Consider the following 19,534-nt stretch of genomic DNA (forward strand, 5'->3'; position numbering starts at 1 on the left):
GACTGCCTTGTCAATTTACAGATTAAAATCACTTCATAACGACTGTAGTGTTATTTAGCCTGTTTTAAAGCAAAGACCAGCACAACTTGCAGGTCTTGTTTCCAGGACTATGAACTAGTAAACTTCCACTCACAAGCCTGACAGGAACGTGTGACGTTGCATGTTGGACGAAGACATGGTGAGTGTGTCACTGTCATAAAGACATAAATGTTTATTGTCTGTTTATTTACTGGTAGGTAAAAAGGTATGTGAGTCAGATGTTCCCAGCCTTTTTTGTCAGTCAGGATAATAAACTGGATATTAACTAATAATGATAATTGGATATTGTTACAATCCTTTCACAGTTTGGTCGCATTCTCATTCGTATAACAACCACTCAGAGTGGCAGATTCAATTTGAATTTTCAAGCATCATCCATAACTTTTAGTCATTATGACAATTTATTTACTGCTTTTAGCTATTTTAAACATGTGTGTACATACTCTGTTTGTGAAGGGTACAAGTAGATTACTTTGAGCCAATAAGGAGGAGCTAAGAAGGTAGACGAGGACGAGCTGCTGAGTCACGATAAGGAGCAACAAAGATAGTGTGAGACATGATGCTAGGTCACCTGGTGACGGTAAATCACTGTGAAATAGTGTGTGTAGATGTTTACAAGTGCCCATGTTGAAGAAGAAGCGCTGAGTTTTTTTGTTAGACTCAACCCTATTGACCAACTGGGCCAATCTGCATTACTCTTTGTATACGTTTAACCAGAGTGATTGGGAACGTACATAATCATTCATCAGCGCAGAATTAAGCAGCTATTTGTGGAGCATCTGGGTTAGCCTTGCTGGTTAACACCAAGCTCATGTAATATGCCTGATACAGCAACTCCTCTCTCCCACAGAGATTACACACACACACACACACACACACACACACACACACACACACCAGCATAACCACCAGTACCAATGCCAGACCACATCCTGTCTACTTTAGGCTGAGCACAACATATAGTTTGACAGCTGAGCCACCAGTGATTAAATTTATAACTAGCTTTTTATTAAGTTGATAGAGATAGATTAAAAAATATATATATATATATCGGTAAAATGGCTCAATATGAAAAGACAACAATATGCAAAGTAAGAATGCAAAGTAGGTTTTAGAGTTTCAGTGATGTCGTGACGGCTGTGGTAAACCTGTTATGAGTCACATACACCAGTGTGTATTTAGTGTGTGTGTGTGTGTGTGTGTGTGTGTGTGTGTGTGTGGCAGTGAATGGTGTACCTGACAGCAGTCACATAGCCAATCTGGCCACAGGATGACCAGCCTGAGCCAAGACAGTTTACCCCTGATTCAGACTTGAGGAAATACCACATTCAGCTGGCAAATGCATACTGTCACTGTGTGTGTGTGTGTGTGTGTGTGTGTGTGTGTGTGTGTGTGTGTGTGTGTGTGTGTGTGACTGAGTGAGTGGAAAGGCAATGGCAAGGCAAGGAAATGGCATGCCACTGTATGATGTAAATTATCTAGAATGACAGAGAAGCAATTGTATCAATGATCAGTTAGCATCAAGATTAATAGCCCTGTTCTGTATACACGTACATTTCCAAATGGTTTACATAGGCAAGGCAAGGCGGCTTTATTTATCTAGCACATTTCAGCAACAGCTAAAATAGAATATGACAGGTATAAAAAGAAACTTGAATAAAAGTGAGAAGAATGTAAGAAATGGGCAATTACTTAAAAGGCATGCATCAAAAAGAAAAGTCTTCAGCCTTGATTTAAAAGAACTGAGAGTTGCAGCAGACCTGCAGTTTTCTGGGAGTTTGTTCCAGATATGTGGAGCATAAAAACTGAATGCTGCTTCTCCCTGTTTAGTTCTGACTCTGGGGACAGAAAGCAGAACTGTCCCAGACCACCTGAGAGGTCTGGGTGGTTCATACTGTGGCAGCAGATCAGAAATGTATTTTGGCCCCAAACCGTTCAATGCTTTATAAACCAACAGTAGTACTTGAAATCAATTCTCTGAGCGACAGGAAGGCAGTGTGAAGACCTCAGAACTTTTTTTCTTTTTTTTTAAAATGTTGATAATGCACTATTTTGGCAGTTACAGTTGGTAGGACAACAATTCAAACTAATTACATAAGTCTTCTCTGCAGCAATAGCAGCAGTTGAGCAAAATGTTCACCCCTTTGGAAAAATCATTTGCAAAATAGGAAGCAGTAAAAGTACCACATCATTTTCATATGGAAAGTGGTGAAAACGTCACAAGCTCAGACTACACAAACAGACTGAAGTTGTTTACATAGTTTAATCTAATTCTCAAGCTTTTTTAAATGTTGCCCACTAAAAACTGAAGTGATTCCTGAATGATCCTGTCCCCTGACTGAGCACACACACTATTAGCACAGACATCACATGCACTTAGTAATGCACCAACAGCTGGTAGATTCTAATGTTTCAAATTAATATTCATCATGTATTCAATCCAGCATATGCAAGACGACCAGTAACAAAGCAACAGCATCAGCACTGCTGTGTTGGTTTAGCAGTCATGTGAAACTGTAATGTCCGATAACAATTTCAGACGGGAGCGTATCTATGTCCCCAGGGTTCAATGTTACCAGGGCCTTATGTTCCCCAGCTCATTATCCTCATAATATGACACATTAGAGACACATTTCAAGTGTTGTTTGTTCTCAGCAGTGCTTATTTCCCTAGCTCAAATATGATATGATACAACTTTATTGTCAGTTCAGCTCAAAATAAGAAATAACAAGAAAAATACACACAGAGCTAGACAGCAATTACACATATGGTACTCGTCAAAAAGACACTGGGCCTAACAACTTTTCTGGGGGAAGCCCTGCAGTTTATAGTGAACTGATGTTATGTTCCTTGAAATCTACACATTTGTAGACAATTTTTTTGCCGTTTTACGATTTTAGACATTGACATCTCCACAGTGACTGAATGGATTTTCATTATTCAAACTGCATTTGAAATGTCCATCTTCGGCCTTCGTTCGTTTGCAGTTTGAACTGTGAAGATTGCCCTCGCCAATCTCTTACAAGCCCTAGGAACAGAGGGATGACCTCTTCCAGACTGCACTTTTTTGTTTGCAAATAGGTAGGGTTCAATCATAAATGGCCAACAGTTTGTATGTCATATTGCACAAACAGCGTTTCCTTTCTGGGATTGTTCAGGTGCCGCCGAAAATTCTGCCGGATGTCCCTAATTTTTGGCCGAATGTCCATCACCTTCCTCTTCCTTTGTGTCAGCGTTCTAAACTCCAGTTGATTTCTGAGGACTATGGTTAACTGCTCCTCAGATCTCTGCAGGGTAAATCCAGACAGCTAGCTAGACTATCTGTCCAATCTGAGTTTTCTGTTGCACAACTAAAAATACTTTTAAACGTACACATTCCACAAAATAAATTTCCTTTCCGCGGCTATTGGCGCTTAGCGCCACCCCGGACGATTGTGATTGGTTAACAGAAATGCCAATAAACCAGATCATGTTTTTCTCCCATCCCAGAATGCTGTGTGGACTAGCCAGACCTTCCCCCGCAATGCTGTGGAGGAAGCTCTGGCAATGCGAGACTAACAAAGTGTTTACAGTTTACCCCAGTGTTTCCTCTATGTTGATTTGACCGTGGCAGCCCCTCACGGCAACATTTCTGCCCCCCCACGGTATCAGAAATAGGGCTGCATTGTTAGAGTGCGTGTCGGAGAATAGCGTGGACACACGAGGATAACTAGCCAGTTGAGATCGTGTGTGTACGTCCTTGAGAACTGTAAGTCGTATAACTTATGTTGTCAGTTCATTTAAGCCTGGTCTTGCAAATTGAAATTAAGTTAACTGGTGATTTTCGGACCTGCCCCCACTGCTAAAAAAAAAAATCCTAAAGGAAACACTGTTACTCTGAGGGGCATATGGATGTACAGTACCAAATTGCTTGACAATCCTCAAAACCACAAGTGCCAACTTCATGGTGGTGCTATAGGTAACGCCAGGGGATCATAAAAGTAATAGCATGGCTAAAACAGCCAAACCATGTGTCGCTACTTTGTAATTTGATGAAAATATAAAGGTTTGTAATGTTAATCATACCCACTGTGTTTTTTTTAACATGTTGGAATCTTTTGTATCATTACAGAAACACATTTTATTCCAAAATTATTTTACTTTGTGAAGTTATCAGTCAATATTTTCACTATGCTCTCTGCCAATAAAAGTACTTTTATCAGTACTCTTATCTACCACAGAACTTGAATTTACCACCACTATACTTAGCAATAGTATTATTTTGTGCTCAATCTTGTATCGACTCTGATGCAATTTCACAGCAACATCCTGCATGCACCCAGTCATGATTAGCCTGATAAGCAGCATGCATCTCACATTCTGACTCATGAATCTCGTGAATGGGTGAGATAGTGAAGGCAGGAGTGCCAGGACACGCTGTGTACACTGCAGATTAGCTCCATATAAGGAAACACAAAGCCTAGACGTAATATTAATGTTGGACTTGGGCCAATGAACATAAACAATAACACTATGTTTTCCAGTAGTTCATTTATTGGTCCAGCAGATGCAAAAATCAACTGTACAACATACTGTCCTCTCATGCATTAGTCCTCAGATTAAAACAAGGTGCCTCTCGCTCCAAGCATCCAAAACTACGTACAAAATAAATAAGGAATATAATAAAACAGTTTTTACAAAAAACAAATTTCAAGTATGTCAAGCAAACTTGTTAACAAAAGTTTTACTGAGAGAGGTGAGCAGCAGCTTCTTTCTCAACAGATCGTACTTTCCATTAGTACAAAAATACTTCTACACACACATTTTCATCAAAAGTCTCCAGTGAAAGTCATCTCCTATGCATCTCCAGTTATTCTGTATATACATTAACATTTACAAAGATATTATTAACAGCACGCATTGTTATAACAAAATATATGTGCTTACATTTGTGTGTCGCAGACAATGACAGCAAAAGGAAATCAAGGTAATTAAACTTGAAAATTAAGAACTGTTAAATGATCAGCATGCACCGTAGCGTTGAAACTAAACACAATGGAAAAATAAGTATTTCAAACTATGAAAAGTAAAATATTGACATGATATGTGGAGTTATTAGGTGAAATGTGGTGCCCTCTCTCGAGCAATCAATTCCAGAGAAATGGCAAGAGAAGCGGCGTAAGGCTTGCAAAACAAGCACTACAGGCACTCTACGGCAAAAAATCACCTTCAATACAGTCAAGTAACGTGACATGAGAACATACAGTGACACAAAATAAAAATGTATCCCCACTGTGCAAAATAATCACTTATTTTATAGTGTCAGCATACAAAGGAGTCAATTACGTCATGACGCTCTTCTTTTGCACACATTTTTAGAAACGAGTGCATGATAAACGCCAATATAGGTGGAACTTGTGTCTTTGGCTGACAAATAACTCATCAATTTAACTCTTCCTTCTTTTTCATGTTATTTCCTTCAGTGAGCCTTTGTCAGCGATACACTTTCTGACCTCTTGTGCCACATCAGTGCAGTTTTATTGGCAGGGCTGCAGGACATCCCGGTGGCCAGATGAGTTTCTCCTCAGGTTCTGTAAACACACAAAAATGCCACAAAAAACACTGAGACTTTAGATGCCTTCTGTATTGGGGCAACTATTAACTATGCAAGAAATTGCACAAAAGACAGTGCTGTTGCATAAATATCCTATGGCCAAATGATATTCTCTCAAGTAGTGAAATCCCTAAACCACAAGTTACATCACCTGTGTTTTCTCAGGCGCTAATTTCCTCTATGATATTTTTAGAGGGTGTGGACACAACCATTAAGTTCATGAGTGTGTGTGAGCAGGTTGCTGTAGGCTGTAGGTGATCTGACAAGATCATCACACACCCAACAGCTTTATACTGTACATCTTAACACTTTTCCACTGTGCCAGCAAAACTAGCGCAGTCATGCAGTCAATAAAGTTCATTGCATGTTCATTTTACTGCCTACTTGAGAACTATTTGGTAGTGGTTGGTAGAGACCCAACTTTGATCGAAGCTCATGTCTTTCTCAAAAGAAAAATAGTCCAATTAATTTAACAAAAGGGAGATAGTATACTAACTGTAAACAGAACCAGAATGAGGAACAAACTAGGATAAAAGTCAGGTCTGATGTAGTTTCTACTGAGGGCTTTCACTGCGGACCCAATTCAAACTTTGGCGGCCATTTTGGAGGATATTTGTTAGTAGTCACCAGCTGCTCTTCTAAACTCCAAAATATCCGACCCTTTTAATCTAGCTTGTGAATATTGTCACCTTGTTTGCAAGATAACTGGCTAACTAGCTAACCGGCATTGCTTTATTGTTAACACATATGTTTGATTAGCACAAAACAAAACGCTAAATAAGCCTAAATTATCCATCACAAAAACGAACATGTCTGTTGGTTTATGAGTGTAAACGCTCTTTTAACTGATCCTTTTAATTTAGTTAATGAATATTCTCAGCTTGTTAGCACGTAAACTAGCTAACCATTATTGTTTGTTGTGAACATGTTTGATTAGCACAAAACAAGCGCATACAGTGGAAGCTAGCTTTAGCATGTTACATTTGTTTCTTTGCTAAATGAGCCTGCTGGCTAGTTATTTGATAGTTTGGCTTTTCTTAAATATCTTAACTATCATATGTAATAATATATATGATATATAATTATATAACCAACTTTTTTGTTGTCAACTTGTTAGCACGCTTACTAGCTAACCATCGTTCTTATATTGTTAACACGTTTGATTACGGCAAAACAAGCGCATCTAGTGGAAGCTAGCTTTAGCATGTTACATTTGTGTCTTTGCTAAATGAGCCTGCTGGCTAGTTAGTTAATAGTTTGATTACCTGCTCAAAAACTCGCCTTGTTTAGGAGTACTTCTACAAGAGTAAATTGTGCCACATTATTCTAGTTTAGTCTGGTTGGCAGCATCTGAAGTTATTAGTGTCAGATGTGGCTACGCTGGCAGAACTACAGTATGAAGCAACTGCAAAGCCACTACGTTGTGTTTACCTTTGAAAGACAAAGAGTGAAACCGTTTTCAGATATTGGAGGACGGTTCGTCTTTAAACAGGACAGGACAAGATAAGCCAAAAATAAATCAAACACAGACAAGAACAGCATGAATCAGCGTATTACAACAGCAGATTGTGGTAACGAATAACAATGACGCAGCAGGCAGGAATGTAAGCTGGGAAGTGAGATTTCCCTAACAACAAATACAGCATGAGCTTTTTTTTTTCTTTCCCTCACTTACAGGAAACAGTGCTGCTACTTCTCAAATATAATTTCCTGTGAATTAAGCCTGGAATAGTACAGACTTACCGTAAGAGCATATCCCCTCCTCCTCTATGGAATATCTTGCATTTATCATATTAAATTCTCACTAGTATTAACTGACTATTAAAAAGTACAGTATGTACTTCTTTTTTTGTTTTTGAGCAGAATGTGCATCGATATTTCTTAATTTTTTAGATTCAGTGTGAAAATAGTTAGGGGGAAAAAAATGTCAGCAGTGAGTAGAATGTAAAAGATGACACAGCAACAGGAAAAGAGTGTATGGATGAGATAAAAAGAACGAGACAGCCAGAGATGCTAGAACTACACAAATACTTACAGGCAAACTTTGCCCAGCCAGTGCTGTAAGGAGCAGAGGAGGAGAAGGCCGCAGAGCAAAAGAGGACAGGAAACAAAAGTGAGTGAACATGCATGCAGTCTTTACAGAGGCAGTCAGAAAGGAAACAGATGAAGGAAATGTTTTTTTTTTTTTTTAGCATCTCATGATGTCCTAAATGCAGTTCAGAGGGTTTTACATCCTGATAAGAGAATTCTCGACAGAAACACAAACCTCTTGCCAAATTTAACAGAAAAATGGTATAATTAGTCAGTTTCTTGTGACTTGAGTCTAAATAATTTGGTTCTGGCCGATATTAGTGAAGTTGAGTCCTTGTAACTCCAAATATATAATGCTTGAAATGAAATGAAAGTGTGTTTGTGTGTGTGTTTATAAGAAACCAACCTGTCCAGCCAGAGTGATAGGGAGGTGCGAGGGGCTGCAGAGTGCCAGCGAGGCAACAGGTGGAGGCAGCTCCTGGATCGGAGACTCGTCTAGGTCATCGATGCGAGGTTTCTTGATGTTTGACTCGGGGCTGGTCAGAGGAGTCACACTGTTCCGCCTGATCAAGGTGCCAGGACCCTTCTTCACCTCCTGCAGGGTGAGAAATATTAAGACCCTTAGACTCAGAAATCACAGCATATAGAAATATTGCAGACACTGTGTTATCTTAATAAAAGAGCAAATTAATGTGCAGTTCTGGGTGGTTTCGTGTAAAAAGACAAAATAGTCAATAGCTATCTATCACCATCATGATGGTGGCTAAAGCTTTATCCAGTTCTTTCTCCTTTCTCAACATTTCCTGTAGTAATGAACTGCCACCCACAATAGTACAGGATGCGACACTGACTTCAGTTCTGTAGGGCTGAGCTGAACATTTCCAGTAATCAGTGTTATCAAGCATTACCTCAGGTCTGTCTCTGTGGGTGTTCACCGCCTCCACATTCAGAGAGATGGACTCCACTTTGCACCCGTAGGCGACCGGGGTGAGCTTCAGGACCGTGTGGAGCGGACACTTCAGGTAGGGCATCTCCTCTGGAACAACAAGCAAAGGAAGGAAAAACATAGATGTGAACACAGTTGCATAGAGCAGATTGGAGTATCATAAATCATTAGTAATCCATACAGCCTCTCACTAATCCATACAGCCTCTTTTGTCTTTCTTAATGTTAAACAATTATAACATCTAACATAACATTATCTCGTCTAATTGCTAATTTTTTTTTGTTGCCATTTTTAGGCCTTTATTTTTGACAGGACAGCTTAGACTTGAAAGGGGAGAGAGAGAGGGGGAATGACATGCAGCAAAGGCCCGCAGGTCGGAACCGAACCTGTGGCCACAGCGTCGAGGACTGAGCCTCCGTATATGGGCGCGCGCTCTACTAGGTGATCTACCCAGGCGGCCGCAATTTTTTTTTACATAATCTCTGTTTCTTTGTTTAACCGCAATTAATTGCTAACATAACTGCTGATTGTAATTGTCAATTTTCTGTTCATTTAAGCAAAAAATACTATGTTTTATGATAATGAAAAGGCATGGTTTACTTCATAGGCTGTGTACCTCTGTTATTACATTATCTTGGTCACATGACTAAGTGATATAACCATCCTGGGATTCATTCAAAACCTTAATTTGTTTGCAAAAGTAATACATAAATAAATATTTTTAAATTTGACTGAAAGAGACAATTATATTGTTAATCGCAATTATTTCTGAGACAATTAGTTGTATATTAAAATTTGGAATTGTTACAGCTCTAATGTACATATTTGTTTCAGTATTTATTGTTTTTTCATGTCATATTCATGTTTAATATGCTTATGTATGCACCAACAGCCAAGGGAAATTCCTTGTAAGTGTTTCCTTGGCAATGAATCCCTTTCTGATCTCATTCTGATTATTTAGGTTATGACACTAAACAAGAGGGCTTTATGGGACTTGTAGTACCCACCTGCACTCTTATCCAGGAAGTAGGCCAGCAGGCATCGCATGACAGCCTGGTGGCAGATAACCAGGACATTCTCTTGCCTCTCCAGGTCCATGATGACTGACTCCACCCGCTGGACCAGGTCCTGGTAAGACTGTAGTCAGGATGAGGAGGGTGGGGTTGTTTATTGTTGTCAGTATATTTGGTCATAGTTCAATCAAATACCCTTAAGTAGGGTTGCATTCTTACATCGAAAACAATAATGTGGATTATTTTGCTATATACTCAAACGGATCATAGTTGTTATCAGTGGTGGAAGAAGTATTCAGCTCCTTTACTTAAGAAACAGTACTAATACCACACTGTAAAAAATACTCTGTTACAAGTAAAAGTCCTGCATTGAAAATGTTACTTAAGTAAAAGTATGTAAGTAGCATCAGGAAAATGTACTTAAAGTAAAAAATCGAAACAGTTCTGTGTTTAATAGTCTAATCAGCTGGACGTGTAGGCCGTTATATTGTTGGGTGGTTTAATTTATAATAAAACATTGTATATTTATATACTACATGTGTTTTGTGTGCACAAATCTAAAGGTGTAAAGTAACTAGTAACTAAAGCTGTCAGATGAATGCAGTGGAGTAAAAAAGACTCAAGTAAAGTACAAGTACCTCAAATTTGTACTTTACCTGAGTCTTTTTTTCTTTTCTTTTTCACTGAGTCAATGTACTTTGCTACATTCCACCACTGGTGGTTAATATTATTTTTTAATTATAGCATATGACCTAAATCAAAAATAAATTCTCTGTATTTTAGGTTTGTTAAGTGTGAAGGTGTGTTTGTACCTCTCCAGCAGGGTAGCGATAGTAGTATTTATCTTCATCTCTCAAAGCAAACTCCTCTGGGAATTTCTCCTTCATCTCATCATACGTCATCTCTTCACACATTCCCTAAAAAGAACAAAGAAGAAATATAATATTTCAGCTTATTTATGTATTACTTTTGCAAACAAATTAAAGGTTTGAATGAATCCCAGAATACATCTTTTGGTTATATTACTGTTATGTGACCCAGATAATGTAATAACACATACACACAGCCTATGAAGTAAACCACGCCTCTTTATTATCATAAGACTGAAATGCACCTAAAATGTACAATTACCATCAACAGTCATACCCCTAAGGATGAAAACAAAGAAACGGAAATTATGTAATAAACATTACAGGCCTAGTAGTCTCGCATCGCCAGACCTTCCTCCACAGCGCTGCGGAGGAGGGTCTGGCTGGTCCACACAGCATTCTGGGATGGGAGAAAAACGGCCTAGTGATGTGGCTTCATAGTGTGCGTTTGAGTGATACTCACAGCGTCTATCTCGTTGAGAGCCTTCCACTGTTCGTACGGGACTCCCAGGTGCTCTGCGGTCTCGATGCTGCGACACAGCTGGCTGCTCCAAACCTTGAGATCCTTCTGCTGCTGCTCTTCCACAAACCGAGCCAGGGCATCCGAAAACTACAGCAGGGAGGGAACAGTCTTTAGCTCCTGAAGTTCTTCGATCATGATGTTTGAAATCTTGTCATTTTGTCGATTGTCTACTTTCATAATCTGTTTTATGTTTCTGTCTGCAGCTGTTGGTACCTGTTTGCCCCGCGGCGAGAGGCCTGCGTCCCCGCCCAGGCGGCCCTCCACGTTGTCGGTGCTCTCTCCGTGCCGACACAGGTAGATGGTGCGTGGCTGGACGTGGATGTTCATCAGGTAGTAGACGATCTTGCTCTGGATGTGATCCTGGATCCGGTTGACGAGGAAGCGCCGACCCACGTCTATCACCTTGATGAAAGAGAGATCCCTGGAGGAAGAACAGAATGGGGTGAGCGGTTAATGGGTGAGTTTTGCATTGGCTATTGCAGATATCTTGACAAAGTCAATGCTGATCATTTTACCTGTCATACTGATTGGGGTCCAGAGGTTGGTAGCTGGTTTGGTAGCATTCAATTCTCCTCTGGAAATCCAACATGGCGTCGTTTTTGTTGCAGTCGCGGTAGTCTGGACACGACACCTTCACTTCCTGCACAGGGAGGAAGATTGTCAGACGGCAAATACCACGCCTGATGCCGGAGAGTTATAAACACGTTACGTTCTATGTCTTTCAAACAGCGGCAGGATGCATGGTGGCGCCATGCTTGCGACTCACCATGATGTTTGACGCGATCACGCTGGGATCGTCGCATACCGACTCGATGAAAAAGATCTGGTCACAGAAAAGGAAAAGTCGTTAAAAGCCGCTGCATCGCCGATGGTGTCAGTCCTTGACTCTTCATGTCGCCACAGTAACACTTACCTTGAAGCTATTCTCACTGCCAAACTGAAGGATCATGTCTCGTCTTTCTCGTGTCGTGTTTGTGGCGTCGAACACCTGAAAGGGACATGAAACAGCGTTGTAAGACAATGGGTTTTCATCGTGTCAAACATTAGGACAAAGTTTAAGAAAAGCATGCGATGCATGATGGGAAACTCACCGCTACTTGGCCTCCCTCCTCCTTCAAATATGATTTGACATCCCTCAAGGCTGCTAAGGCACATTGCCTGAAGAGCAAAAAAACAGCGATGTTCATTTAGTGTTATCAATAAAATATAAACAGTAGAGTACATAGGTGTAATTTAGGGGGGGTTAAGTCTTTGGCGTTTTTTTTCTCTCTCTTTTTTCCACAATGTTTTCGATGTTTTGACGCTTTTAAAAAACAAAATACATGCATACATGTCCCGGGACCTCCCTAGATAGTTGGGAGATCTTAACCCCCCCAATGTTGAACCCCTTGGTAGATTTCTTTTATTATGCATGTGTACTTGGGTTAAACTTACTGTCTGATTTTCACGGCGCACTCATTATCAGACTTGAAGAAGTCATAGGAGCTGTAGTTCTTGACTGCCTCCCTCCGGTACTCTCCCACATTGAAGACTGCAACACACACACACACACACACACACACACACACACACAGGGGAAGAAGCAACAAGCATGAACACCATGTCCTGGAAGAAACATGAGTTGAAGCTGCCAGGCAAAACACTTCCAGGAATAAAACATTAAGTGTCATCCTGTAACTGATACGCTATTGGACAAACTGTTCATGTTTGTGTGGGCTGTGTACCTTTGGTGGGCATGCCGATCCAGTTGAGGTAGCGGGTGAGTTTTTTGGACATGTACGTCTTCCCTCGAGCCGGAAGACCCACCATCACGATGACGGTGGGGGGGTTGGAAAAGTGGGGGGCGCAAGCCGCTGCAGAGAAGGATGTAAAAAAAAAAAGAGTAAACATCTTTCCTATTATTCAGACAGTAAAGGAGCAGAAGATATCAAGGACGGAATTAACATCTTGAATTTACATCTTGTGCTCTGCAACCTGAGAGGGCCTATACCCAGCTGCCTAGGGTGGGCACAAATAACTGGTCACCAAGAGCTGCAACCTGCCTGAATCCATTCATTTAAACAACGTCTGCACCCAACATCTATATGCTGACACACTCCCAGCGGGCACTAGGTTGTCTGCTGCCGCCAGACTCGCCTTTTCCTTCAACCTTACTGCACATCTGACCCACTTCTGCACGCTCTGAACGGGCTTACACGACCCAGGATTAGTAGTTTTCACTTGACCTGATTTACTGTAACCCCCATCCCTGAGGCCCCTGGGAAATGTATTATATGAAATGTCAGATTCACTAAGAGGATGGCTGGGCAGAGGAATGCAGGGCGTTGATTATACATGAAAAAAATATGTTCTGTACATCATTGGAATCTGTTTGATTGAAGCAGTAAATACTTTTCATGTCACATTTCCTCACTTTCAAAGGTTTCTTTGTTCATACAGGCGAGCAGGGTTATTCTTTTCAGTCTCCATCGCTACAGTTGTAAACATAAGCACGTCTCATTATTACGCCATATCATTGCCTGATAACGCCCTGAGGGCTAATTTATACTTGCTAATCTTGTTTACATAACAAAAGAGCCATGTTAATTAAGCCGAAAAACGGATCACACTCTGAATTGATCCTCGGACATGTTGTTCATCTTTTGTCCACCAGCCAAATGGCTAGTGAATGTTCAAATTTTACCAACCACTCAATAGATAACCATTGTTTTTTGGCTGGTGAGTGAAGCAAATCTACCAGCCACTTGACTATTTTACCAGCATTTGGCTGTTAGATGGTGCTAATTTTGGACCTAGGGTAGGGGTGCATAATATATCGACTGGATATCTTTATCGCGATATCACGTTGCGCAATATTATATCGAAGGTGTCGCGATATGTATGCAATATTTTTTTATATTTACTTTTATTGTTTCTAATATGTCCTGTTCTGTAGACATGCTCTTTATTTATTGTTTTTATACTGTACAACCAGTAAAACATGTCCTGTTCTGTAGACATGGTCGTTATTTATTTATTCATGTTGTACCAGTCCAATATGATGAAATAAACCTTGTGTTGTAAGAAAACTTGTTTTATTTGTTATGAATCTATTTTGATGCGTTTTCCCATAACTTTTGCAATTTTACATTTGTTAAAGAAATAATTCATAATGAATATCGCAATATCACATTTTGTCAATATCGTGCAACCCTAACCTAGGGTTCAGGGAGGGTCTGAGCTAAGCTGTAGATGTGTCGTTTTTCTTTTCTTGGTTTGAATTTGCAGATATTTGACTTTTTGGCTGTCCTCAAAAACAAAGGAGAAAGCTTCTGGGTGACATTAAAGTGATTATATGTTGCTGTAAAAACTGTAGTGCCTGTTTTCTGAGCACACATCCCTCAACAACAATCTCTTCTCTGTTGTCACACTGGTATGAAGCCTGGGAAAACGAGACAGCGGCAGGGTCGCACCATGAACACGCGCTGCCGGCCGACCAATTAGAAAACGGTAGGCTACCGCTTCAAAAGCATCCGACAGAGGTTGCTGGCCACTGTGGTAACCATGGTGACCGAGGTTTTCGTCATGCTCCAGTTGGAGATATGTGACGTACCGCGCGTGACCAATCAATGAATTGCTAAGTCAAAAGGCCGGTGTAGAACAGGTGCACTGACGACTCAGATACATCACAACTGCCCCTCAGCGGAAATATTAGAAGGGAATTGGAGAAAAAATGTCGATTCAAAATCGCTGGTTACTTCTTAGAAAACACTAATTTGTCGCACGGGGATTCAGTCATTCAAACAAACCTTTATTGAAGAAATAAACGCAGCCTAGTGAGTGCTGCTGCTCAACATACACCACACACTTCGGCTAGCCGTAAGAGATAAAAGGAGCTGCCCACTGCAATACACTTTTTAAGTCCATGTAAAAAATACTGTAGGGATAAAAAAAAAAACTACATATAGGATAATATTAAGAAAGTCACTCTGCAGCGATACGCTATCAATGAAAACACAAGAAAACCATATAAATAGAAATGTTATAGGGTTTTTACCTCTCCGTGGTGCCGGCTTGTCATCCTTGGTGGGCACCCAGATCTTTTGGATCCTGTTCTGGGTCAGCTCTCTGGGCATTCCTCAAGGACTGAAGAGCCGCACAGTACACGAGAACCGAGCTGCTTAGATCCCGGGGACACAAAAACAGACAAAAGAGAGCCGGTGGTTGTTTGAGCAGGAGCCTCGTCCTTTCAGAAGGAATGAACTGAGCTGTTCTCAATGTCTACAGAGCGCGTTGAGCCGGGCTAATCTGCCGGTCTGCTGCACACATCCGCTATTTAACCCCGCCCGGCCGGCCGAGCAACGTGACTGCGGTGACGAAATTACACACACGCGCACACATATCCACGATGATGACATCCACACACACACCATTACAGTCAGGCACAGCGCCTCTTTGTGGTAGTCTTACTCTGATTGGATGATGATGTTGCATGTGTTTTATAATAGTAGTCTAAATAAATGATACTACCTATGAAATGGAATGTGAATGTAGTAATTAGTATTATTACATTATAATAATTATATTAGTAGCAGCCGAAGTAATAGACCAAATGGTCTTTGGAGTGGTAGCAGTAGTCATATGACGGTTTTATTATTTTCTAAATCAGAAATTTCTTCATAAGGTCAATCAGTTGAATAGTGGCGGTTGTTTGTAAAATAACTGTTGATGGACACTTTCTCCACGTCCACCTGCTGCTTCAGCATTGAAGCCCCACTGTATAATCTCTAGTGAGTCTGAGGAGACCTAGAGGATACGTGCAGAGTCTCACATCACCTCACTCTGCTTCCTCACACTGGGTTGTCCCGTTGAGTCATATAATAGGTATGCTTTTTTTAAATTTATATATATATACAGAGCAAGAAAGAGAGATTTGGTACAATCATCAAAAAGGCAAAGTCAAGTCACATTAGATACTAAATGTAGTCCAGAGTTTGATCTGGAGAGCTTTTAAAACCTCATGTAAAATGATATAAACTCCACTTTCTCCAAAATGCTTCTAAAAAATGTTTCTTAATATAGTATTTGTTATTTATTATCACATATCTTAACAAACTTAATTCTGTTTTTTTTTTTTTTTTTATTTGCAGTGGATGTTTGCAGCTTTTTACAGCATCTAGGCAGAGATGAAATATAACAGGTCACTGAGCTTCTGCTGGTTTGCGGTTTCAGCCTGAACCAGGGCTGCACATAGAGAGATAAACACTCTCATCACACCTTGCAAAACTTTCTATATAAAATACCAAACCTTAATAGTGAATCCTAATGGAGCAAATTGTTATTCGCAAGTCACTTAAAGTGCATCTGCGATGCTCATAATGACTGACTTTATCATGACCTCATTCTGTTGGCAAGTCAAGTTTTTGCTTGATATTATCGTTCTGTAAACACTTTGTAACCTCTTCAAAAAGTGCATACTGTATAGGCGAAGATTTACTCATCAAACCATAAGTGACTTTAGTGATATTTTTCTGTCACTACAGCAGTAATGTTGTAAAGGTGAAAGGTGATAATCTTATTGTCTAAGGATACACTGTTATTTTTACTGGAGAGCCTGACAGAGGGAAAAACGTGCCTGCTGGATAAAAGCTGCTGATGATTCAACTATTGTGCAATTTTCTTATAAGGCCTTATTGTTTTCTTTGTCTGCAGTTCCATAACTTTTTATAGTGTACTGAAATTCCTTCATTGCCTCAGTTTGGACTTTACAAAGCCTCTGAACTCTCTGCAACCTTTTCCCAAAAACCTTTTTATGGCAATCCAGCTAATATCCTGACAAACTCTTTCCTGTTGACCGCCTAAACAAAGGGCAGCTGAGAGTCAAAAGAGACCAGTCGTGGTATTTATGTGTTTAACATCCTCCTCAAACATTAACATGTAACTGCAGTTATTTTCCTAAACACAAGTAGAATAAAAGTAAAAATGTGTACAAGGTTAGGTTATGATGTTTCCACCTAAAGGATTCAGACTTATCACAGTCTGAATTGAAAGTGTTGGGATGGAGAAACTGTGGTTGTGAAACCCCATTTGGTTTGTGTCTGTTGTTTGTCCTGATAATAAGACACTTTTTAAACTTTGCCTTAGAAAGAAACAGTGCCGGAGAGATAACGTTTATAGGAGCATGGATGTATCCTTAGACGATAAGATTATCACCTTTCACCTTTACAGTAACACTGTTATTTTTACTGGAGAGCCTGACAGAGAGAAAAACGTGCCTGCTGGATAAAAGCTGCTGATAATTCAACTATTGTGCAATTTTCTTAAACGGTCTTATTGTTTTCTTTAGTATAGAAATAAAAGAAGATCGTCTTAGCTTAATTCTTTCATACATTACAAATGCAGAGTATGGCAGTGATTTAGATTGAGACCATCCCCCCACCCTGCAGAAAATCCCAGACTGGCTAATGACCTGAATGACCTTTAATGCAGGTTTGAAAAGCACCCGTTATCACACCCCTCACGCACAAAAGCTTTTCCTTCAACACCCAACCCCCTCCCCCCACCTGCGCTAACAATCCGTGAGAAGGATGTGTGCCGGCTCTTTCAGAAGCAGAAGATCAAGAAGCCTCTGGGACCTGATGGTGTGTCCCCCTCTTGTTTGCGAGTCTGTGCAGAACAGCTGGCGCCAATCTTCACGCATATCTTTAATCAGTTCCTGGAGCTGTGTGAAGTGCCCTCCTGCTTCAAATGCTCCACCATCATCCCAGTCCCCAAAAAACCCTCCGTCACAGGATTAAATGACCACAGGCCTGTCGCCCTGACGTCGGTCATGAAATCAGTTGAAAAACTAGTGTTGAGCCACCTGAAGGACGTAACAGGACATGCTGGACTCCCTGCAGTTTGTTTACAGGGCAAACAGGTCGGGGGTTGATGCTGTCAATATGGGACTGCAATAAATCCTGCACCACCTGAACTCCTACATCAGAAGCTCACCCAGTTCTCAGTGCCTGCCACCACCTGTCAGTGGATCATCAGCTTCCTGATTGACAGACAGCATGACAGACAGAGATGAAATATAACAGCTCACTTAGCTTCTGCTGGTTTCAGTCTGAACCCAGGCTGCAAATAGAGAGATACACACACACACACACACACACACACACACACACACACACACACACACACACAATCTCATCACACCTTGCAATATTTTCTATATAAAATACCAAACCTTAATAGTGAATCCTAACCTCTTCAAAAAGTGCATACTGTATAGGTGAAGATTTACTCATCAAACCATAAGTGACTTTAGTGATATTTTTCTGTCACTACAGCAGTAATGTTGTAAAGGTGAAAGGTGATAATCTTATTGTCTAAGGATACACTGTTATTTTTACTGGAGAGCCTGACAGAGAGAAAAACGTGCCTGTTGGAAAAAAGCTGCTGATGATTCAACTATTGTGCAATTTTCTTATAAGGCCTTATTGTCTTCTTTAGTATAGAAATAAAAGAAGATTGCCTTAGCTTAATTCTTTCATACATTACAAATGCAGAGTATGGCAGTGATTTAGATTGAGACCATCCCCCCACCCTGCAGAAAATCCCAGACTGGCTAATGACCTGAATGACCTTTAATGCAGGTTTGAAAAGCACCCATTATCACACCCCTCACGCACAAAAGCTTTTCCTTCAACACCCAACCCCCTCCCCCCTACCTGCGCTAATAATCCGCGAGAAGGATGTGTGCCGGCTCTTTCAGAAGCAGAAGATCAAGAAGCCTCTGGGACCTGATGGTGTGTCCCCCTCTTGTTTGCGAGTCTGTGCAGAACAGCTGGCGCCAATCTTCACGCATATCTTTAACCAGTTCCTGGAGCTGTGTGAAGTGCCCTCCTGCTTCAAATGCTCCACCATCATCCCAGTCCCCAAAAAACCCTCCATCACAGGATTAAATGACCACAGGGCTGTCGCCCTGAGTCATGAAATCAGTTGAAAAACTAGCGTTGAGCCACCTGAAGGACGTAACAGGACATGCTGGACTCCCTGCAGTTTGCCTACAGGGCAAACAGGTCGGGGGTTGATGCTGTCAATATGGGACTGCAATAAATCCTGCACCACCTGAACTCCTACATCAGAAGCTCACCCAGTTCTCAGTGCCTGCCACCACCTGTCAGTGGATCATCAGCTTCCTGATTGACAGGCAGCAGCATGTCAGACAGGGGAGCATCTCATCCAAAACCCGGTCCATCAGCACTGACACCCCACAGGGGTGTGTCCTCTCCCCGCTGCTCTTCTCCCTCTACACTAATGACTGCTCCTCAAAGAACCCGTCTGTAAAACTCCTGACGTTTGCAGACGACACCACCGTCATTGGTTTGATCCAGTGATGGTCTGCTTACAGACAGGAGGTGGAACAGCTGGACCAAAGGTGCAGTCAGAACCACCGGGAGTTAAACCCCAAGAAGACTGTGGAGATGACAGTGGACTTTAGGAGAAAAAGAAAAAGGCCCAGCAGAGGTTATACTTCCTGCGACAGCTAAGGAA

General features: G+C 41.0%; 1 protein-coding gene across 3 annotated transcripts; it reads right to left on the reverse strand.

The window, feature by feature from the left end:
- Positions 1-4,552: 4,552 nt before the first annotated feature.
- On the reverse strand, positions 4,553-15,323 carry pfkfb3 (6-phosphofructo-2-kinase/fructose-2,6-biphosphatase 3). Of its 3 annotated transcripts, none has more exons than XM_078242749.1 (15): positions 15,051-15,323; positions 12,739-12,867; positions 12,449-12,545; positions 12,106-12,172; positions 11,928-12,002; positions 11,781-11,837; positions 11,530-11,654; positions 11,228-11,435; positions 10,955-11,101; positions 10,435-10,539; positions 9,617-9,746; positions 8,572-8,699; positions 8,070-8,258; positions 7,668-7,690; positions 4,553-5,609 (listed from the first exon to the last, which is right to left on the reverse strand). In XM_078242749.1, the coding sequence occupies exons 1-15, from the start codon at positions 15,127-15,129 to the stop codon at positions 5,603-5,605; spliced, it is 1,566 nt and encodes a 521-aa protein (XP_078098875.1). In that variant the 5' UTR covers positions 15,130-15,323; the 3' UTR covers positions 4,553-5,602. The 3 variants fall into 3 exon arrangements, with proteins under 3 accessions (XP_078098875.1, XP_078098874.1, XP_078098876.1); XM_078242750.1 differs by lacking the exon at positions 4,553-5,609 and adding an exon at positions 5,646-7,114; XM_078242748.1 differs by lacking the exon at positions 7,668-7,690 and having other exon boundaries at positions 15,051-15,322.
- Between the last annotated feature and the right edge of the window lie 4,211 nt (positions 15,324-19,534).

The sequence above is a fragment of the Sander vitreus genome, chromosome 23, assembly GCF_031162955.1.
Source record: "Sander vitreus isolate 19-12246 chromosome 23, sanVit1, whole genome shotgun sequence".
Lineage (NCBI taxonomy): Eukaryota > Metazoa > Chordata > Actinopteri > Perciformes > Percidae > Sander > Sander vitreus.